Source organism: Mesoplodon mirus, assembly GCF_964341445.2.
Source record: "Mesoplodon mirus genome assembly, chromosome: 1".
NCBI classification, from domain to species: domain Eukaryota; kingdom Metazoa; phylum Chordata; class Mammalia; order Artiodactyla; family Ziphiidae; genus Mesoplodon; species Mesoplodon mirus.
In genome coordinates this window covers 10008356-10025356 of record NC_138976.1, presented here as the reverse complement: position 1 = coordinate 10025356, position 17001 = coordinate 10008356, and the positions used below count along the sequence as shown (strand labels likewise).

Below are 17001 nucleotides of genomic sequence, written 5' to 3'. Positions count from 1 at the left end.
TGTATTATCATTGCCTAGAGTACTGTGTTATTATTGCCTATTATTATTACCTTTGACAATAACCTCCTTGATGGCATAAACTGCCTTTTTCACTTCTGTATTTCCAGATCTAGCACAGTGCCTGTACTAAGCATGAACTCAATAAATATTTTAATATCACCTATAACAGAGTTCCATGGTAAGGACTATAATGTAATAGTGAAGAGTGGGGCTCTTGAGTCAGAAATTCCTGAGTTTAACAAATAACAAATGTTGACAAGGATGTGGAGAAAAGGGAACCCTTGTATACTGTTGGTGGGAATGTAAATTGGTGCAGCCACTGTGGAAAACAGCATGAAGGTTTCTTAAAAACCTAAAAATAGAACTACCATATGATCCAGCAATTCCACTCCTGGGTATATAACCGAAAAATAACAAAACACTAATTTGAAAAGATACATGCGCTCCAATGTTCAAAGCAGCACAATTTACAACTGCCAGGACATGGATACAACTTAAGTGTCCATCAACAGATGAATGAATAAAGAAGATGTGGTATATATATACACAATGGAATACTACTCAGCCGTAAAAAAAAGAGTAAAATTTTGCCATTGGCAGCAACATGGATGGACTTGGAGGGCATTATGCTAAGTGAAATAAGTCAGAGAAAGACAAATACTATATGCTATCACTTATACGTGGAATCTAAAAAATACAACAAACTAGTGAATAAAACAAAAAAGAAGCAAACTTACAGATATAGAGAACGAACGTTATCAGTGGGGAGAGGGAAGCAGGGGCAATATAGGGGAAGGGAGAAAAAAGGGTTATTATGGAATTATATAAAATCACGTGTGTGAAACTTTTGGAAATTGTAAAGCACTACAGAATTTAAATAATCGTTCATTCAATTAAAAAAAATTCCTGGGTTTAAATACCAGTTCTACCACTTACTGTGTAATTTAGAAAAGTTACTTAGCCTCTCTACACTTTAGTTTCCTCATCTGTAAAATGTATGTCACAGTTCAACTCCTATTACTTGCTGTGTAACCCTGGGCAAGTTCCTTTGCCTCTCTTGGTTTCGGTTCCTGCATCAAGCAGTGTTCTAAGGATTAACTCAGACAACATACATCAAGTAACTAGCACTTGCTTGCTTCCACTTCACGCTGAAAAGGGACAACACCATAGCTCAGCCTTGAGCACAGCTGCAGACTCAACCCTTTTCTGAGCCTACGTGGTATCTTGGTTGAAAAGGCTTTCTATTGCCATAGGAGCAATAAGGATTATCTTCATATCCACAATTTTTTCAGGCAAAGTGGAGGGCAATGTCAATGTGAACCTGAAAGAATAATTTTAAGTGCAAATTTAATGTACCTAAAGGAAACACACACACACACACACACACACACACACACACACACCACACCCCCCCCCCCAACAGACTGGACCATTCTAACTCAAAATGTGAGAAGGGAAAGCCTCCATGAGAATCCATTTCCAAAATGAAGGCATCCACTACATTTAGCTGTATCCCAAACCCTACTGCTGGGAAGGGCACATAAAACTAGGAGAAGATGCCTGTCAGATAAGAAATTCAAGTATGGGAGAACTAATGCAGCAAACCACTTTAAAGTTCAAGTTATGATGTACATATATAGAGACTCTACTTTCAAGCATTACATTTTTAATATAATAGTTTAATGAGGAATAGAGTCTAGTAATTGAGAGAAAAATTGGTCACTGACTGATAACAAAGAAAACTGTAATTCAGACCAAAAGGAAATAAAGTAAAAATCTTGGCATCAAACAGACTGGAAAACAAATTCTGACTCTGTCATCTCCCACTGGTGTAAACTTCAGCAAATAACTCTCTGATCCTGAGCTTCCTCCTCTGCAAAATGAGGATCATGATGCTCACCTCACAGGAAGTGGGAGAATTAAATGAGAAATCAGGTATGAGGTGCCCAGCACCATGCCCAACTCATGATTGGTGCTCAACAAACACTAGTTCCCTCCACTACTGCCCATGCTCCTTTTATCAGCAAGCATCATAAAAGGGTTTGGATCCTGCTAAAATGCATTTCCTCATGTCTGGATTCACAAACTTATCAGTCTGCTTGCAAGCAGACTCTCTGAGATCAGCCTGAGTTACACATGCCCAAGATCTGGTGAGCAACCTGACCTGGATCAGTGTGGACGTCTGGCTCCCAGGCCAAAGCCTAGAAAGACTGACTGGGCCCAGAATGCAGCATGGGTGGCCAGGAGACAGCCAGAAACTAGAGCAGCCAAAAAGAGGGAGGATTACTTGAGCTTCGGCTCCCGTCCTTCGCTTGTATACTGCCAACAGATGAGCCCGATCAGATCCTGTACCCTGGCGCTGGCCATTGTCACCACGGTCATTGGCAGCAGTCTGTCCTGGCTTGAGTGCAGGGGGAGGTAGACATCGATCTTCTTGGTTGCTGTTGTGCCTACATGACCCTGTGGACAGAGCACATGCATGAGGGTAAAGCACACAGTTCCGGTCATGCAGACCCTACTGAGCTACAACGACTGCCCTCCAGGGCCTGTGTTCTCATCCTTTTTGCACATACCAGCGTATGAGCCTGGGGTGGTCCCAAAGTGGAAACATTGTCTAGTTTTAAGGGTTTTTTTTCTTCTTCTTTAATTTTAATTTTCTAATGTTCTAATGGCTCCAGCTCTGCCAGCAGTAAGGTAAATGAGCACTGCAACTAAAATAAACAAATCAGAGTGGTGAGCAGACCTAATGTTTGGTGTCAGGAGATTTGCTTTGTTACTTATTCAGTGTGACATTGGAAAAGTCATCGTCAGACCTTGGCATAAGCTGCCCTCCCTGAAAACTGCCATATCACTCCTTGAGACCTTGGGATAAGCTGCCATATTCTCCGAGGAAGCATTTAGCAGTACTGGAACCAGGGGCTTGCCTTCTCAGAGACGATGGGGGGCTAATTCCATTATGCAGTACCTCTGTTACTTCACTCATCTGAACTGAAGTTCAAGGGTCTCTGGTCTTATTACTGCCCTAATCACCATACTCACACTGATCTGCATGTCCCTAATCCCTCCCACACACCTCTCTCTCCTCCCTCCCAAACCCTCCACTCCCCTCTGGAACTCCTGCACTAATCAGCAAACTTCCATACATCGTTACCTTTTTTTTTTTTTTTTTTTTTGGTACGGGGGCCTCCCACTGTTGTGGCCTCTCCCGTTGTGGAGCACAGGCTCCGGACGCGCAGGCTCAGCGGCCATGGCTCACGGGCCCAGCCGCTCCGCGGCATGTGGGACCTTCCCGGACCGGGGCACGAACCTGTGTCCCCTGCATTGGCAGGCGGACTCTCAACCACCGCGCCACCAGGGAAGCCCCATCATTACTTCTTTTTAAAAAACATTCCCTCCACCTTTTTGCTTTAATTGAAACCTGTTGATCATGAGGATACTACTTCCTCTGCTGTCCAGAAGACTGTTTTGCTTTGTTCTTTTTAACCCCCAAATCCTTAAGGCCAGGAGGTGGAGTAGTTATTCTTGTTCCTGCTATTTCCAAACTGTTAATTCTCCTTTCTTACAAAAAACCCTGTTCCTTTGAGACCCAAGCCATCCAACTACACCATCCTCCCCCTCTCCTTTTCTGTTACCCACCAGCCTTCCTTTGGTCATTCTCCTCCCTCACTGAAGGCCTGAGCTCTTGGCTCATAGTCTTTCCCACCCCAATTCCTGTCACCATTCTTGGCAATTTCATCTAAAAGAACAATCTGTCCAACACGCAAGTGTCTCAGTCCCTTGACCAAATCATCCCCAGTGCCTTTTCATCCACCACCTCAAATCACTTATTGTGGTGGGTACACCAAAGATCTGCACTAACTCCAAAATCTCAACTTAGAACATCCACTCACTGAATACACTTTTTTTTATAATTTTATTTTTGTTTATTTATTTTTAAATTTTGGCCGCACCATGCGGCTTGCAGGATCTCAGTTCCCGGACCAGGGATTGAACCCGGGCCATGGCAGTGAAAGCGCCGAATCCTAACCACTAGACCACAGGGTTAAAACCTGAACACACTTCAATATACCTCTACTTCATCTGTTCAAGTAGTCCCTCAAATTCTCCAACCTATCATCTGTTGAACCACCACCTTTTAATTATCGTTCAGTCACCCTTATTTCCCAATGCCACCCTCCAGATTACATGAGCCATTATAATCGTTCCTTTGCAAATAGTTTTAATACTCTCTTCCTCCACTGGACACAATTCACAGAACCCCAATCTTATATGAACCCAACCCTCTGCACTGCCCAGCTAAACATCACCGGAGAAAAATCATGTAACTGTACAGATTGATTTTGCTTTAAATTCATGATGATAAACCTCAAACAGACACTCAACACTGTATAGCAGCCTATTATATCTCCTGATCCAACCTGCACCCCACCTGACATCACTAATACATACTTTTGCTTCTCTCCTCAAACTTCCCATGACTCACCTCTTGACCTTCAGCTCCTGTCCTTCCCTCGTGTATTGCCAACAGATGTAAATACTGTGGACCCTTGAACAACACAGGTTTGAACTGCAAGGGACCACTTACACGTGAATTTTTTTCACTTGATATGGGCTACAGTACTATAGGTTCCACAGTTTGTTGAATCTGTGGATACCAAACTGCAGCATCAAATTTGATCATGTTACACTCCTGTTGAAATTCCTTCAGTGAGTGGCTCCTATGATACTTCGAATAAAATCCAAATTCCATGCAGTGTGCAACAAAGCGCTGCGTGATCTGACCCCTGCCTAGCCCTCCAACATCATCTACTGCCACTCTCCCCCCACCCCCCAACGCCACGCTTCAGCTACACCAGCCTTCTAGAAGTGCCCTGAATGTGTGTACCTTGCCTGCTTCTTCCCCTTTTAAGGCCATAGCAAGTGCTATTCGCGTATCTAGAAGGCACTTTCTCATGATTTTTGCATCCTCTATTATGTGGCCTCGGGCAGGTTACTTAACTCTCTGTTCTTCCATGTCCTCATACATAAAACGATAATAATAGGACATGCTATCTATCAGAGGACTGACTCTTGTGAGGATTATTATCATTGTTATTGTTATTCAAGGCTCAGCTCATATGACCCCTCCTCAGAGAAACCTCCACTGATAATCCTACAGAAAGAAGACCCTTCCACAGTTATCCTCTCACACATATCCTGCTCATTTCCTTCATAGCACTTAACAATTTGATATTATGTATTTATTTATGTACATCTTCAGTGTATGCCTTCCCCACTAGCCTCTGAGCTTCCATGAGGGGAACCATAATAACGCCTGCTTTGTTTACTGCTCTGTACACAATGGCTAGCACTGTGCCTTGCACACAGAAGACTCTCCAAAAAAAATCTGTTGAACTACAGAATGAATGCATGAATGAGTCAAATGCCTACTGGGGCACATGGTAGGAACTCAATAAATGATAGTTTCTTCCATCCATCTCACTTGCCCTTTTCTATGGGTCTGTTTCCTGATAGCAGATGGAGATGGAGGGACTTGAGCAATCAAGTGGTTCCTTCTTTAACACTCTATACAGAATTCTATCGATCTAAGGTGGGAAAAAAATCAGAACTAGGGTAAGGAAATACATAAAATCAGTTTAGAAAACATTTTTAGAGAGATTCCACTTCTCAAATAACCCAGCATCTAATATTAGATCCACTGGGTTTTTTTTTTTTTTTTTTTACTGAGTCTTCTATGTTATAAAGCAAATAATAAAAAAGTAGTTCTCCCACATAATGCTTTCTCCCTATCCCTCTCATGCATACACATGCGTGCACGCGCACACACATACACATGCACACATACACACACACACACACGAGCGTGCGCGTATTTTTCAGCTTGGAAGTAGTAACTCCAAGGACTAGCAAAGATGTCTCTAAATAGCAAGTGTTTTGATCCTGTCAGGCAGTCAAAAGGTTAAAATTAAAACAGTGGCAATCTTTCTGGAGTGGGTTTATAGCCCTCTTACCACTCTCTTCTCAACCTCATTTTCAGAACCCCTAATTGCTGTCACTGCTCTCTCTTCTTATTTCTGTTTATTCCTCCTCCTTCTTCTGAAGAACTGGAGCTGAGGGGCTATAGGAATCACAATATCTAAAGATACAAAGATTCAATGAAATGACAAATGTGAATGTACTCTGCAAACTATAAAGTGCTTTAGAAATGCAGCACAGTACACTAGAAAGGACCTAAGTTTTATAATCAGACCCATTTCTATTACTCAAGTCTATTACAAGGTCACATGAGGCCAAAGATGGATGCTATAGGAGCCCTAATAATAATACCTATTATTATAACAAAAGCTAGCATTTATTTAGAGCTAAATAAACTCTGCTAAATGTTTGCCTAAGTTATCTCATTTAATTTTCACAATCACTATAAGAGGGAGGGTTCTATCATTACCCTCATAATATAAATGATAAAACTAACGCTTATAAGACTACAGTCATCTGCTCAAGATCTCATAACCAAAGTGAAGAGCCAGGACTCAAAGCCATGTCTGTCTGACTCAAAGGCCTCTATTTTAAACATCAACACCTTCTTTCACTAAAGTTATCCTAAATATAATCAATTCCCACTCTCCAAGGCTTGAAAATCATCTCCCCCTCCTTCTCACAAACATGCCAACGGCACTGCCTAAAGCAGTCTCCTACAGAAGGAGCACTCTGAGGGGCTGCCCAAGGAGAACCGGTAAGGATTGAGACTCCAGAGATCATTGCCACTGTCAGCTGACTGCAGGGAAGTCACCACTGTTTAGGAAATGAAAGCAGATAGTAATATGGTATTCCTACGCATCCCTTTACCCTCTTCATTTCATAGTGAAATAGCAAGTGTGGGGAAAACTATGAGAATAAATATGGCAGATACTTATTAAATGAATGATGCACTTTATCTTTTAAATCTTCTAATTCCATCTTGAGGCACTGATGACGGGGGAAAAGTGCCTTGCACAAACCTTGAAATTATATATTTTTTAATAAGGAGCCTCTTCTGAAAAAACTCAAGGTGGTGGCAGTTAGCTCTATCTAATAGTCCCTGTGTTGCAATATTTAGAGAGAATCATCTAAAACATAAAACAATTCATCAATATAATAGAAAGTAATTAACTTATTAAAAAAAAAGTGACCAAAGAAGAAAAGTATTCATCACACATCAAGGCAAGCAATATTCCAAAGAGTAACATCTAACTATTAAAAAGCAACTAGCAATAAACAAAGATCATATACAGTTTCACTGCATGGCAATTTATGTGTTCCACAGAATTGGGGAAATGGAGGCATAATTAGAGCACAAGGAAAGGGTCACCACAGAGACAGGGAAAACTGGTTTAGCTCCATCTTTCCCAGTCACTCATGCATTCAACAAACACCCACTGAAACACCATATTGAGCTCTGAAGACAAAGTTAAGTAAGACAAAATGCAGACCTTCATCAAATTCATGGTCTGTTGAAGGTCTATACTGTACATTGTGATCAAAGCTTTAAGAGGGAAAGTACAGGCTATTACGAGAGCTCAGAAACAACCCAGACTAAAGGGGGTTGGAAAAGGCCTCCCAGATAAAAAAATAAAAAATAAAAAACTTACCCTTCCATCCAATAGAACCACTAACCCAAGGAAAAGACACTTACTGTACTTAAACACCTTCTATACCAATATACAAAAAAGTGAATATGAGTTCTCCCTGAGACAAAGGATTATGAGCGTTTAATTTTAATTTTCTGCTTTATATTTTTCTGTACTTTCTATACTAAGCATGTTATTTTATAATTAGAAACAAAATAGTAAATATTATAATTAAATGACAAAAAAGGAGATAAAAAGAGCTACTACACAGAGCTTAAGAGTTTTAGGTAAGAGAAAGAGAGGATCAACTTTGAAAATGTAGCCTATGTTAAGGCATCCAGCAGAATTTACTAAGGACACATTATGTGCCAGTTGCTGTGACAGGCTGTTGGAAAAAATAATTCAGACACCTTTCAATGGCAAGTTAAGTAATATTTACCAAAGGAAAAATGAAAAGTAATAAACCCATATTGAGCTAATTTGGCGTTGAACAACTCTCTCCAGAGCAGCCCCTAAATCAGCAAATGGCCCTAATTCAGGTTTTAGAACAAAAAGAAAAGTATTCCTGAAGCAAAACTATTCCTCAACACAACTGCAACTGATAAAGACCAACTAGACTCCAGAGTTCATATCACACGGCCTGTCCATGACTTGATGGCCTAGCAAATGCAGCCAAAATCTCAAACTCAACATGTCCAAGACCTGTCTCCTCCTTCAGCTTGTCTCTCATTCTGTATTTGATCTCAGTTAAGGCTTTCACCACCTACTCTGTCACTCAAGCTAAGAACCTTAACTCTTTTTTCTGTCTCATCTTTCAAATGTCTCTGAAATCTATCTCAAATCTTCCTCCTCAATGCCACTGCCCTAGTTCAAGCTTCATCATCTCTCAGCAAGACTACTGCAGCAGTCTCCCAACTATCTCCGTCTCTAAATCTCTCCTCTCTCCAAATCTTAATTTCCTTACTGCTATCAAAGCGATTCTTCTCTAATCACTGAACATGCCTATCACTCAGAAATACATGATGGCTCTCCCCAGTGTTAGCATTCCAGCTCTTTAGCATGGCAATTAATACCCTTTGCAATCTGGTCCCAATGTATCATTAATGAAGTATATTGAAGAGAGGTTAAGAGCACAGGTTTGGGGTCAGTCAGATCCAGGTTTGAATCCAGACTCTGCCACTTCCTTAGCTGCTAGACCTGAGACGTTGGGCAGGTAACTGTACTTCTCAGAACCTCCATTCCCTTACTTAGAAAAGCAAATAAAATGTATACAAAATGCCTGACACATAGCCGCTAATCAAGAAGTGTACCTCTTCTTCTGTCCTTCAATTCAAATGTCTCCTTTTCCTAGAAGGTGGAAGTCGAAATTAATTTCCTCTTCTCTGCCCCCTAGCAATCTGACTTGCATAGCCTTATGGCTTCATTTTTCTCTACCTACCATTACAACCTCCTTCCCCACCCTCTCATGTAACTGTAAAGGGAAAAACTGTACCTCAGCCATTTTGTATTCTCCAAGGGCAAAGAATATAGCAGGGGTGTGGTGTTAGCTTACTGAATTGAAAGAAGTCCTCAGACTGTCTCTCAAAATGGACCCACCACGCCTAGCACTTCTGTCGTATCCCAGGTAAACTGGCTATACCTCTTCTACTTCCCAGGCCATTCTCCAGGAGCCCTCTTTCTCCTCTAAAATATCCCCAGCACCTAACACAGGGCTGACATATAGTAGTTACTTACACATATCCATGGAATGAATGATTAATATTCTCTTAACACACGATTTTTAAACACTTGCATTACATTATAGCATATAGAGGTACTATCAACCTGTTCCCCTATTATTAAATGGATGTTGTTTCTAATATTTCACTATTGTGAATTATATTCTCAGAAACATTCTCGTATATAAATGTTTGTACACATATTCTAAGGAGTAGATTACTAGGCCAAAGAGTATCAATGCTTTGTGGCTTGTGATATATACTGCAAAAGCTCACTTTTTATAAAAGTGTCTCTAAGCCAATCAGGAAATATCAGTACTATGAACTATAAGTCACCCAATTAATAATTAGTTCATAAAATGTAAAGATAATAAATTTTAAATAACTTCTATATATGGAATATGAATGGGTACAGAAATGAAATACATAGAATTTCAACATGATGAATTAAAACATCACATCTGTTCCAGATTTTTCCCCATCTGATCCCATTAATTAAAATAATATACATTTTGCTGCCTATCATAAAGTTAATTTCAAAATTATGTACCTGCTAGTTTCCAAAATAGGGGAAGCAGGAAGAACAATAGATGGCATTCAGTTCAAAATCATCTTGAATTAAGAAACATCCATATCAAGTGAGTTAGCTGAATTAAGTCTTAAGGACAGAAGGTTCAGTTAACAGCACTACTTAATACTTAACATCAAGGTTTGTCAGTAATAAATTGAATATCAGATCTCAAAACTGTTGCTAAGTGTTCAATTTCTCTGTCAAGGGAAAGGAAGAGAGTAAGGATAGACAGCTTGGCTTCTGCAATTAAAGAGACAAAAAGCAGGCAACATTATTCCATTAGTCACAACTGCACAAGCAGATCATTATATGTAATTTTAAGGTAGAAATAAATATATCAGTGTATCCCGACAATATAATGATGCAAATTGATAAAAGGGTTATTTGTAGCCTTCAAAACTTAAAACTCTCTTAAAGGAATGGCTGCAGTTCCATTCCACCAGTACCTTCTTCCCTCAACAAGGACCAAAGAATGCTACAGTCTACCAATGGCCTAGTCTTTAATAACATGATACCCAGACTTGGTACAGGGGTCTCAGATTATCACTACTCTGATGATGATTTAGGGACTTCATTTAATCAGAGTAAGGATTTTAAACAAAATCAAGCCTAATTCTGGTCTAAGCCAGGTTTAATTGACCATGGCTACATGAAGAGGAAACAAAAACCCCAAACCCCATACTGAAGCATTCTGCTCTCAGTAAGTGCTGGCTTTATGAGCTCAGGCAAAGAACTCACTTTTGTACATTCAAAATGGTGGCACAGAACTTATGAATAGATTTTGTATAAAATTCTATGACAAATCCATTCAAAACTAGGGGCTTGGCTTTGTAGTGCTATCTTAACCCTCAATAAATCAGGACTGCTTAAAACCTATTAAATTATCATTTCCCTGATCTGGCACCTGTAGTCAAGTTAATTTGTCAAAAACATTCCTACAGTTTGTCACTGGACACTGTATTTTCTGACAAGTTAAGTTTCAGATAAAATTGACAAAATCTCATTAATTTTCTCTGAATCACCAACTTTGGTTCCATTAAGCTTTTATTATTAAGAACATCAACTGTCACTCTTTCTTTAACAAGGTCAAGTTCTAGTCTGGGTACCTCCAGGATCCTTATTCTATTAATAGGGACAAGCGAGGCATTGCAGTGTGGTGGTTAAAAGCATAAGTTGTAGAGTCAGAAAGACCTGGGCTCAGTTCTCAGCAATGCCACTTACTGTGTGTCCTTGGACAATTTTATTTAACCTTTCTGGGTCACTATTTCCACACAGAAATAGTGTATTATAAAAGTACCTCTTCATGGATTTGTTGAAAGGATTCAATGAGACTACGCATGTAAAGCACTTATCACTGTGCCTAGTCCACAGGAAATGCTGGCTGTTCATTAAGTTGCCTTTTTTCCCCTCTACTTTTACATTCATAGACTTAAAAAAAAAACTTTATTACCGTTCATACTTTTAAAAATGCAGGGAATTTTAAGGGTCATCCCCTTCAAAACAGTTTCAGCAAATGGTTATCCTATGACGTCTCCTGAGCACCTTCCACTGACGAGGTCCCTGCCACCCTCTGAAGTGGACTCTTGGCTTCAGTCTGCAGGCAAACAGTTTTGACGGCTAGAACTTTTGTTTTTCGTTGAGGGACACTTTCTCTGCAGATTTTCCTCACTGATCTTAGTTCTAGCCCTCAGAAACCTGGAACAAACTTACCTCCACTTCCACAGACACCCCTTCACATACATGAGGACCTCAAACAAAGTAGCTCAGTTCCTAAACACTGCGGTATGAGTCACGCTGTAACCCTTCTCAGCGTACAGCACAGTATAGAAAGTGTCATTTCCCTCGGCTTTTCCCAGGCTGATGATTTTCTTGAATTTTCTTTCTGTAACATCTGTGACAAATATAAATTTATAGTCCCGCACCTGAAACAAGAAAGGGGGCTGCTGCTCTCAAAGTAAAGAGCCTCCCCATTTAAAATAAACCCGCCATAGTTTGATGCCCTGTCTTTTTTCACTTTAAGAAGAAATGCCTAGAGCTACTGGTTTAAGCAATCTGTTATCAAGTGAAATTTGAGTAATAGCCTTGAATAATTATTTTTTTCAAGACATCGACTGAAAGACCAGCAATCATTCATGTTTAGATACAGGTAAGAAATTTTACAAAATGGGGGTGGGGCGAGAATGAAGGGAAAAAAAGAAAGCCTACCCATACTGTATCTGGAATAAAAACCGTTTTCTCGAAGTCTTAAATTCAGAAAGCAGTCCTTGAAAAGGTCAGTTTTTACCCTGACATTTTATGATTATGTTTGCTAGGGACCTCTCTGCAGTCTATAGCACTGGTCTGGACCCAGCCCTTCCAGCCTTGAGCCGTGTAACTTTGGGCAAGCCCATAACCTCTCTGAAAGTCAATTTCCTCAGTCATGAAACACAGATGAGACTACCTCAATAGACTTACTGGACGTACGAAGCAAAAATAAAGCATGTTAAAATGCTCTGTGAACTGCAAATTGTCATACAATGTCAGTTATTACTGTTACTTATGCTGTTGCTCAGACCAGGCAGATCTTCAACAAAAAGTCCCTTCAAACAAGGTTGAGAAGCGGAGGCAATAGGAAAGGATCTCTATTTCAGTCTTTAAGAGAGAAGAGCCATAGCGTTCTCTTCTCATTCAGCCTCAGGATGGTTACAGCTGTACCAGGAGGTGCTCTCACACAAGCACAAGCCAGTCATCTGAAAGCATAATGGGATGTAAAGTGTCCATTTTGAATTTTCATGGCCATTGTGGGATTCTTTAGATCATTAATGTTACACAGCACTTTGCATTTAATTATACAAACAATGGGTTCTATAATGATGAGAATATCAGGGAAAGGTAATTTGCATGAACTAAGCCCCATCACCTAGGGTAAGTTTAGGGACCTCTTCATTATTAAATCATTTATATAATAAAGTCAATATGCTTTAAAAGTAAAAATAGGTTTTTTAAAACCATAAAGAAGAGTTACATCTTTTAAACTCTATCAATGATCATAATACAATGAGTCTTTTTAAGATTTAATATCAACTTTTAAAATTAAAACTCAATGGGGAATGTATACTTGGCTCCATTACTAGATGATGTATCTTTAGAAAAGGTTACAGTATAGCCATTATCATCCTCCTAAATTATATGGAAAATCTGGTACAACCCTCCAAGTACCCCAAGGACAATTTAATTCCAGAGATAGTGAAGTATTTGGAGAATATAAAATTGTATAAATATTGAAGGAAGTAATTCAGGTGCATCGATCATATTCATTTCTTGCAGGGTTTCAATTGGTTAAATGTTTCAAAAGTTTTAAATGTCAATATACAATTTAAAAGTTGTATTGTGGGGCCTCCCTGGTGGCGCAGTGGTTGAGAGTCCGCCTGCCGATGCAGGGGATACGGGTTCGTGCCCCGGTCTGGGAGGATCCCATATGCCGCGGAGCGGCTGGGCCCGTGAGCCATGGCCGCTGGGCCTGCGCATCCGGAGCCTGTGCTCCGCAACGGGGGAGGCCACAACAGTGAGAGGCCCGCATACCGCAAAAAAAAAAAAAAAAAAAAAAAAAAAAGTTGTATTGTGTCCTTGATTTTGAAGTTTTTTAAAACCCACAAATTTATATACTGTAGTAGGTTCATGACTGTTTTGGCACTTTAAGACTCAATGTTTCTTAATGATATAATTCAAAAATTTCACTGAATCATAATTCAGTAAGTCATAAAAACCTCTTAAAATTAATCTTTCACGCATATCTAGCTTATCCAAAGTTAGAATTTAATTAGATGGCCTTGGCACAAATGGGCTTACTACTTTATTTGCTCAGTGTATGTCTCTTCAGTAATTATAATGAACTCAAGTCCCTGATGCACCTCCTAGCAAACAATGTAAAAACATCAGACAAAATGGAAATAAATAGCTTTATATTTCTCCAATTACAACATTCACTTTCATCCTCAAAACGCACATGTGAAATAAGTGGAATAGGTGCTATTCTCAATAGGAAAAGGCCACACAAAGGACCTACACCCCTGGTGACAGAGAAAGATGCTTGTCTGCAGCAGAAAATACATGTTTTTTACATTATGAAAATGATACAACTGCAAAGAGCCAACTGAGAAAGTTTGCATTGAACCATTTGAAAGTACATACTGAAACATAAGTAGGAGCAAGAAAAAGAACTAGATTATTATTTATTGAGAACAACACTTCCTGTTGGGAAGACTCACTTCTAACTATATATAAAATTTACAATTGAGAAGAATCCAAAAAGTCTGACTCTCAGGCCTTTATCCCACGTCTCCCAGATACAATAAAAGGAATACTTCTTTGCTGTTGGGTACATAGAAGGGGCTCAATAAATCCTCACTCACCATGTTTCAGAGGTTAGAAACACAAGGGAACACCAGCTCCCTTAAGAGTAGGCAGAACCCTCCGCTTCTGTTCTCAAAAAGCAGTGGTCCAGTACCAACTCATGGGCCCCAGAGAATCCTTACTCTTGGGTTAAGAGCCTCATCAGTAATTGTGAGGTGTATCTGTACTAAAAGTGGCTACCCAGGTGGTAGTACCCAAATGTGCTTTGATGATGACAAAGGAAGAAAAAAACAGTTTGGTCCTTGGAGAGACAGGCAAGCTGCCTATGACATCAACATGGCACAAGCTCCAACACAAGCAAAAGGTCTGATGAGACAAAGGCCCATCTCAGGTTGCAATTCTCTGCGGAAACAGGCAGCGCGAGGCCTGCTCGCTTGCAGGAACTGACAAATCACTCGGGTACCAGGGTCTCCCGGGTTTCTCCTCAGCCCTCTGGCATTATTTCCCTCCTGTTCGTCCTGAGTCTTAGTCAGTCCGATCTCCTCTGAGGTCCTAACTAAACCAGACACAGGGAGAATCGGGATTTTATCTTATTAAAATAGATATGGCTAATTTGTCTTTTCAAATTCATTTTAAATTAAATTGGATTTCCTCGGAAGGCTGCTAGGTCAGTTCCCCTGCTGCGAAATGCAGGACAAAGGTTAATTGCACGCCCTTCACCAGCTCTTCTACCCTCCTGGGCAGGCTCTGATAACCTGCCCCCAAGAGGTGGGAAGGCTTCAGTTTATTGGGCGATAATGTTGCCATTAGAGCCATTTACCATTATGCCAAGAAACATTTCATTTTTTTTTTTACCTAAATAACAAGATATGATAGCAATGACAAGAATGAAATGCAACAATGTTACCAATTGGTGGTTAGTTCTTCTAAAATGCAAAACCCAAAGAATAAGACCTAACCTTGCTTTCCTAAAAGGCCCCAATAGATGCAAAGGTACACACCCTCCTGGAGCAAACAGTTTTCTGGTTCCAGTGTAAAATTCCATTAACATTTTCACTTAATTTATCTCGTTTAAACTGTCTATGTTCATGAAAATTTAACCCAGCAATTCCCTGTTATACAAAGCATAACAGAGTATGAATATTTAAATACAATGTAAATAAAACACTTTATCAATTATATTTTTGTATTCTAAATTAGTGACTTCACTTAGCATGTCTGCCTCGCACAGCACCACACAATTTTTCAATTAAAGGTCCAGATGTTTCAAAGGCTCCAGTAGGCAACAGCAGTCATGAGAAATGCTTTATCTGCATTGTAATCATCACCACCACATCAGCTCCAGGCTGCATTAACATACTCATGTTTTATTCCTGCTCCCCTTCTAACAGAGCAGGTAATTATACAACACAGTGGAGAAACACAATCCTAAGGGCCGGACAATTTCCTTACAAGCATCCACCTGAGCAACACATTTTCTTAAAAATTTGGGGTGACTGTTTAGCAGGAACACTGATCATGCAGAATAATTTCTTTAAATAAAAAGAGTGAATCACAGCCATACCAAGCTTAGTGTCAAATAGTATTAAAATGCAAGATGGCCTGCACATACACACATTTATGTATACTGAAAATCAACTAGAAGTTTGTATGTGTAAAAACCACTATCATCTGTTAGAATCTAAGCCATTTCTTCTCATTTTTAATGCCAGTGTCATCTCTTGAATGAGTCAACTCTATCTTTATTCTTAGTATTCAAAAATGACAATTCATCTCACCTGAGACTGACCAAGTAGAGCAATTATCCCTGTGCCCATTTGATTAAAATATATATATATGAGCAGAACAAAATGCAATTCTGACAGCTGAAACAAAAATATTATTTTTAATTAAATAAAGAGATTTAATTAAAGAGTTAATTAAATGACTCTCCCACCCAAAACTAGAAAACAATAACCTCTGTTATAAGAGATACTGTTATGCTTAGTAAACATAGTATAATTTAATGGGAAAATATAGTTCCTCATTGTTAAGAGAAACTGCAACAAAATTAACTTTAATTGTAATTTTAAAAATTATTCTATAAACATACTTGTATTTTGAAATATTCCAAAAGGAGTTGTCCTAATGAAGATGCTATTCAAAAGATAAATGCCTTTACAAATATTAAAACCTCAGACAGGTCAAATCCTAGCAGGTTACACCTCAGCATCTGAAAGCAGACAGCTTCCGTTCCTTCCTGAAGGAACCTTAGGTGGAACATTTTTAATACATCACCATGTCACTTTTTAATGTGCCCCAATCTATTAACCACATGGCAAACTAACAGGGATTTTTAAAATATGAATTTTATGGCTTTGTGCTGGTGATTAATTAAATAAATAGCCACCGTTTCACAAATCATCCCTCTAATTAGTCTAAAACAGACACTTTGCATTCACTGGTGTTACTGCCATCTGAAGCTCACAGAAGGGCAGGAATGGTGCAGCATGGCCGTGTCTCTGCACTTTGGAGCCCATTGTCCCAGGCTCCACGGCTGGCATCCCACCCTGCCACCCAGGGGCAGAGGTGCCATCTTCACAGGTGCTGCAGTCAGCTGGAATTTGATTCCAGCTGCTCAGAAAAGATGTTCTCCTTAATTATTCTCCCTCACCCTAAAGGAAACAATGAAACGACAAAGGAATAAAGTGCAACCTCCAGCTGCAAAGAGAAGAGGTTTCACCAACACAGTTCATGGAGTGAGTGAGAAAGTTGGCTCCAGCTATCTAGTTTA

At 39.7% G+C, this 17001-nt stretch overlaps 1 protein-coding gene across 9 annotated transcripts in view; it reads right to left on the bottom strand.

The window, feature by feature from the left end:
• Positions 1–17001, bottom strand: part of MAPKAP1 (MAPK associated protein 1) — a 229547-nt gene that overhangs the window by 131381 nt on the left and 81165 nt on the right. For all 9 annotated transcript variants that reach the window (XM_082617690.1, XM_082617693.1, XM_082617692.1 and 6 more), the window contains one exon: positions 2288–2460. In XM_082617690.1, coding sequence (XP_082473816.1) covers positions 2288–2460 — 173 coding nt within the window. The remainder of the gene's footprint in view (positions 1–2287; positions 2461–17001) is intronic.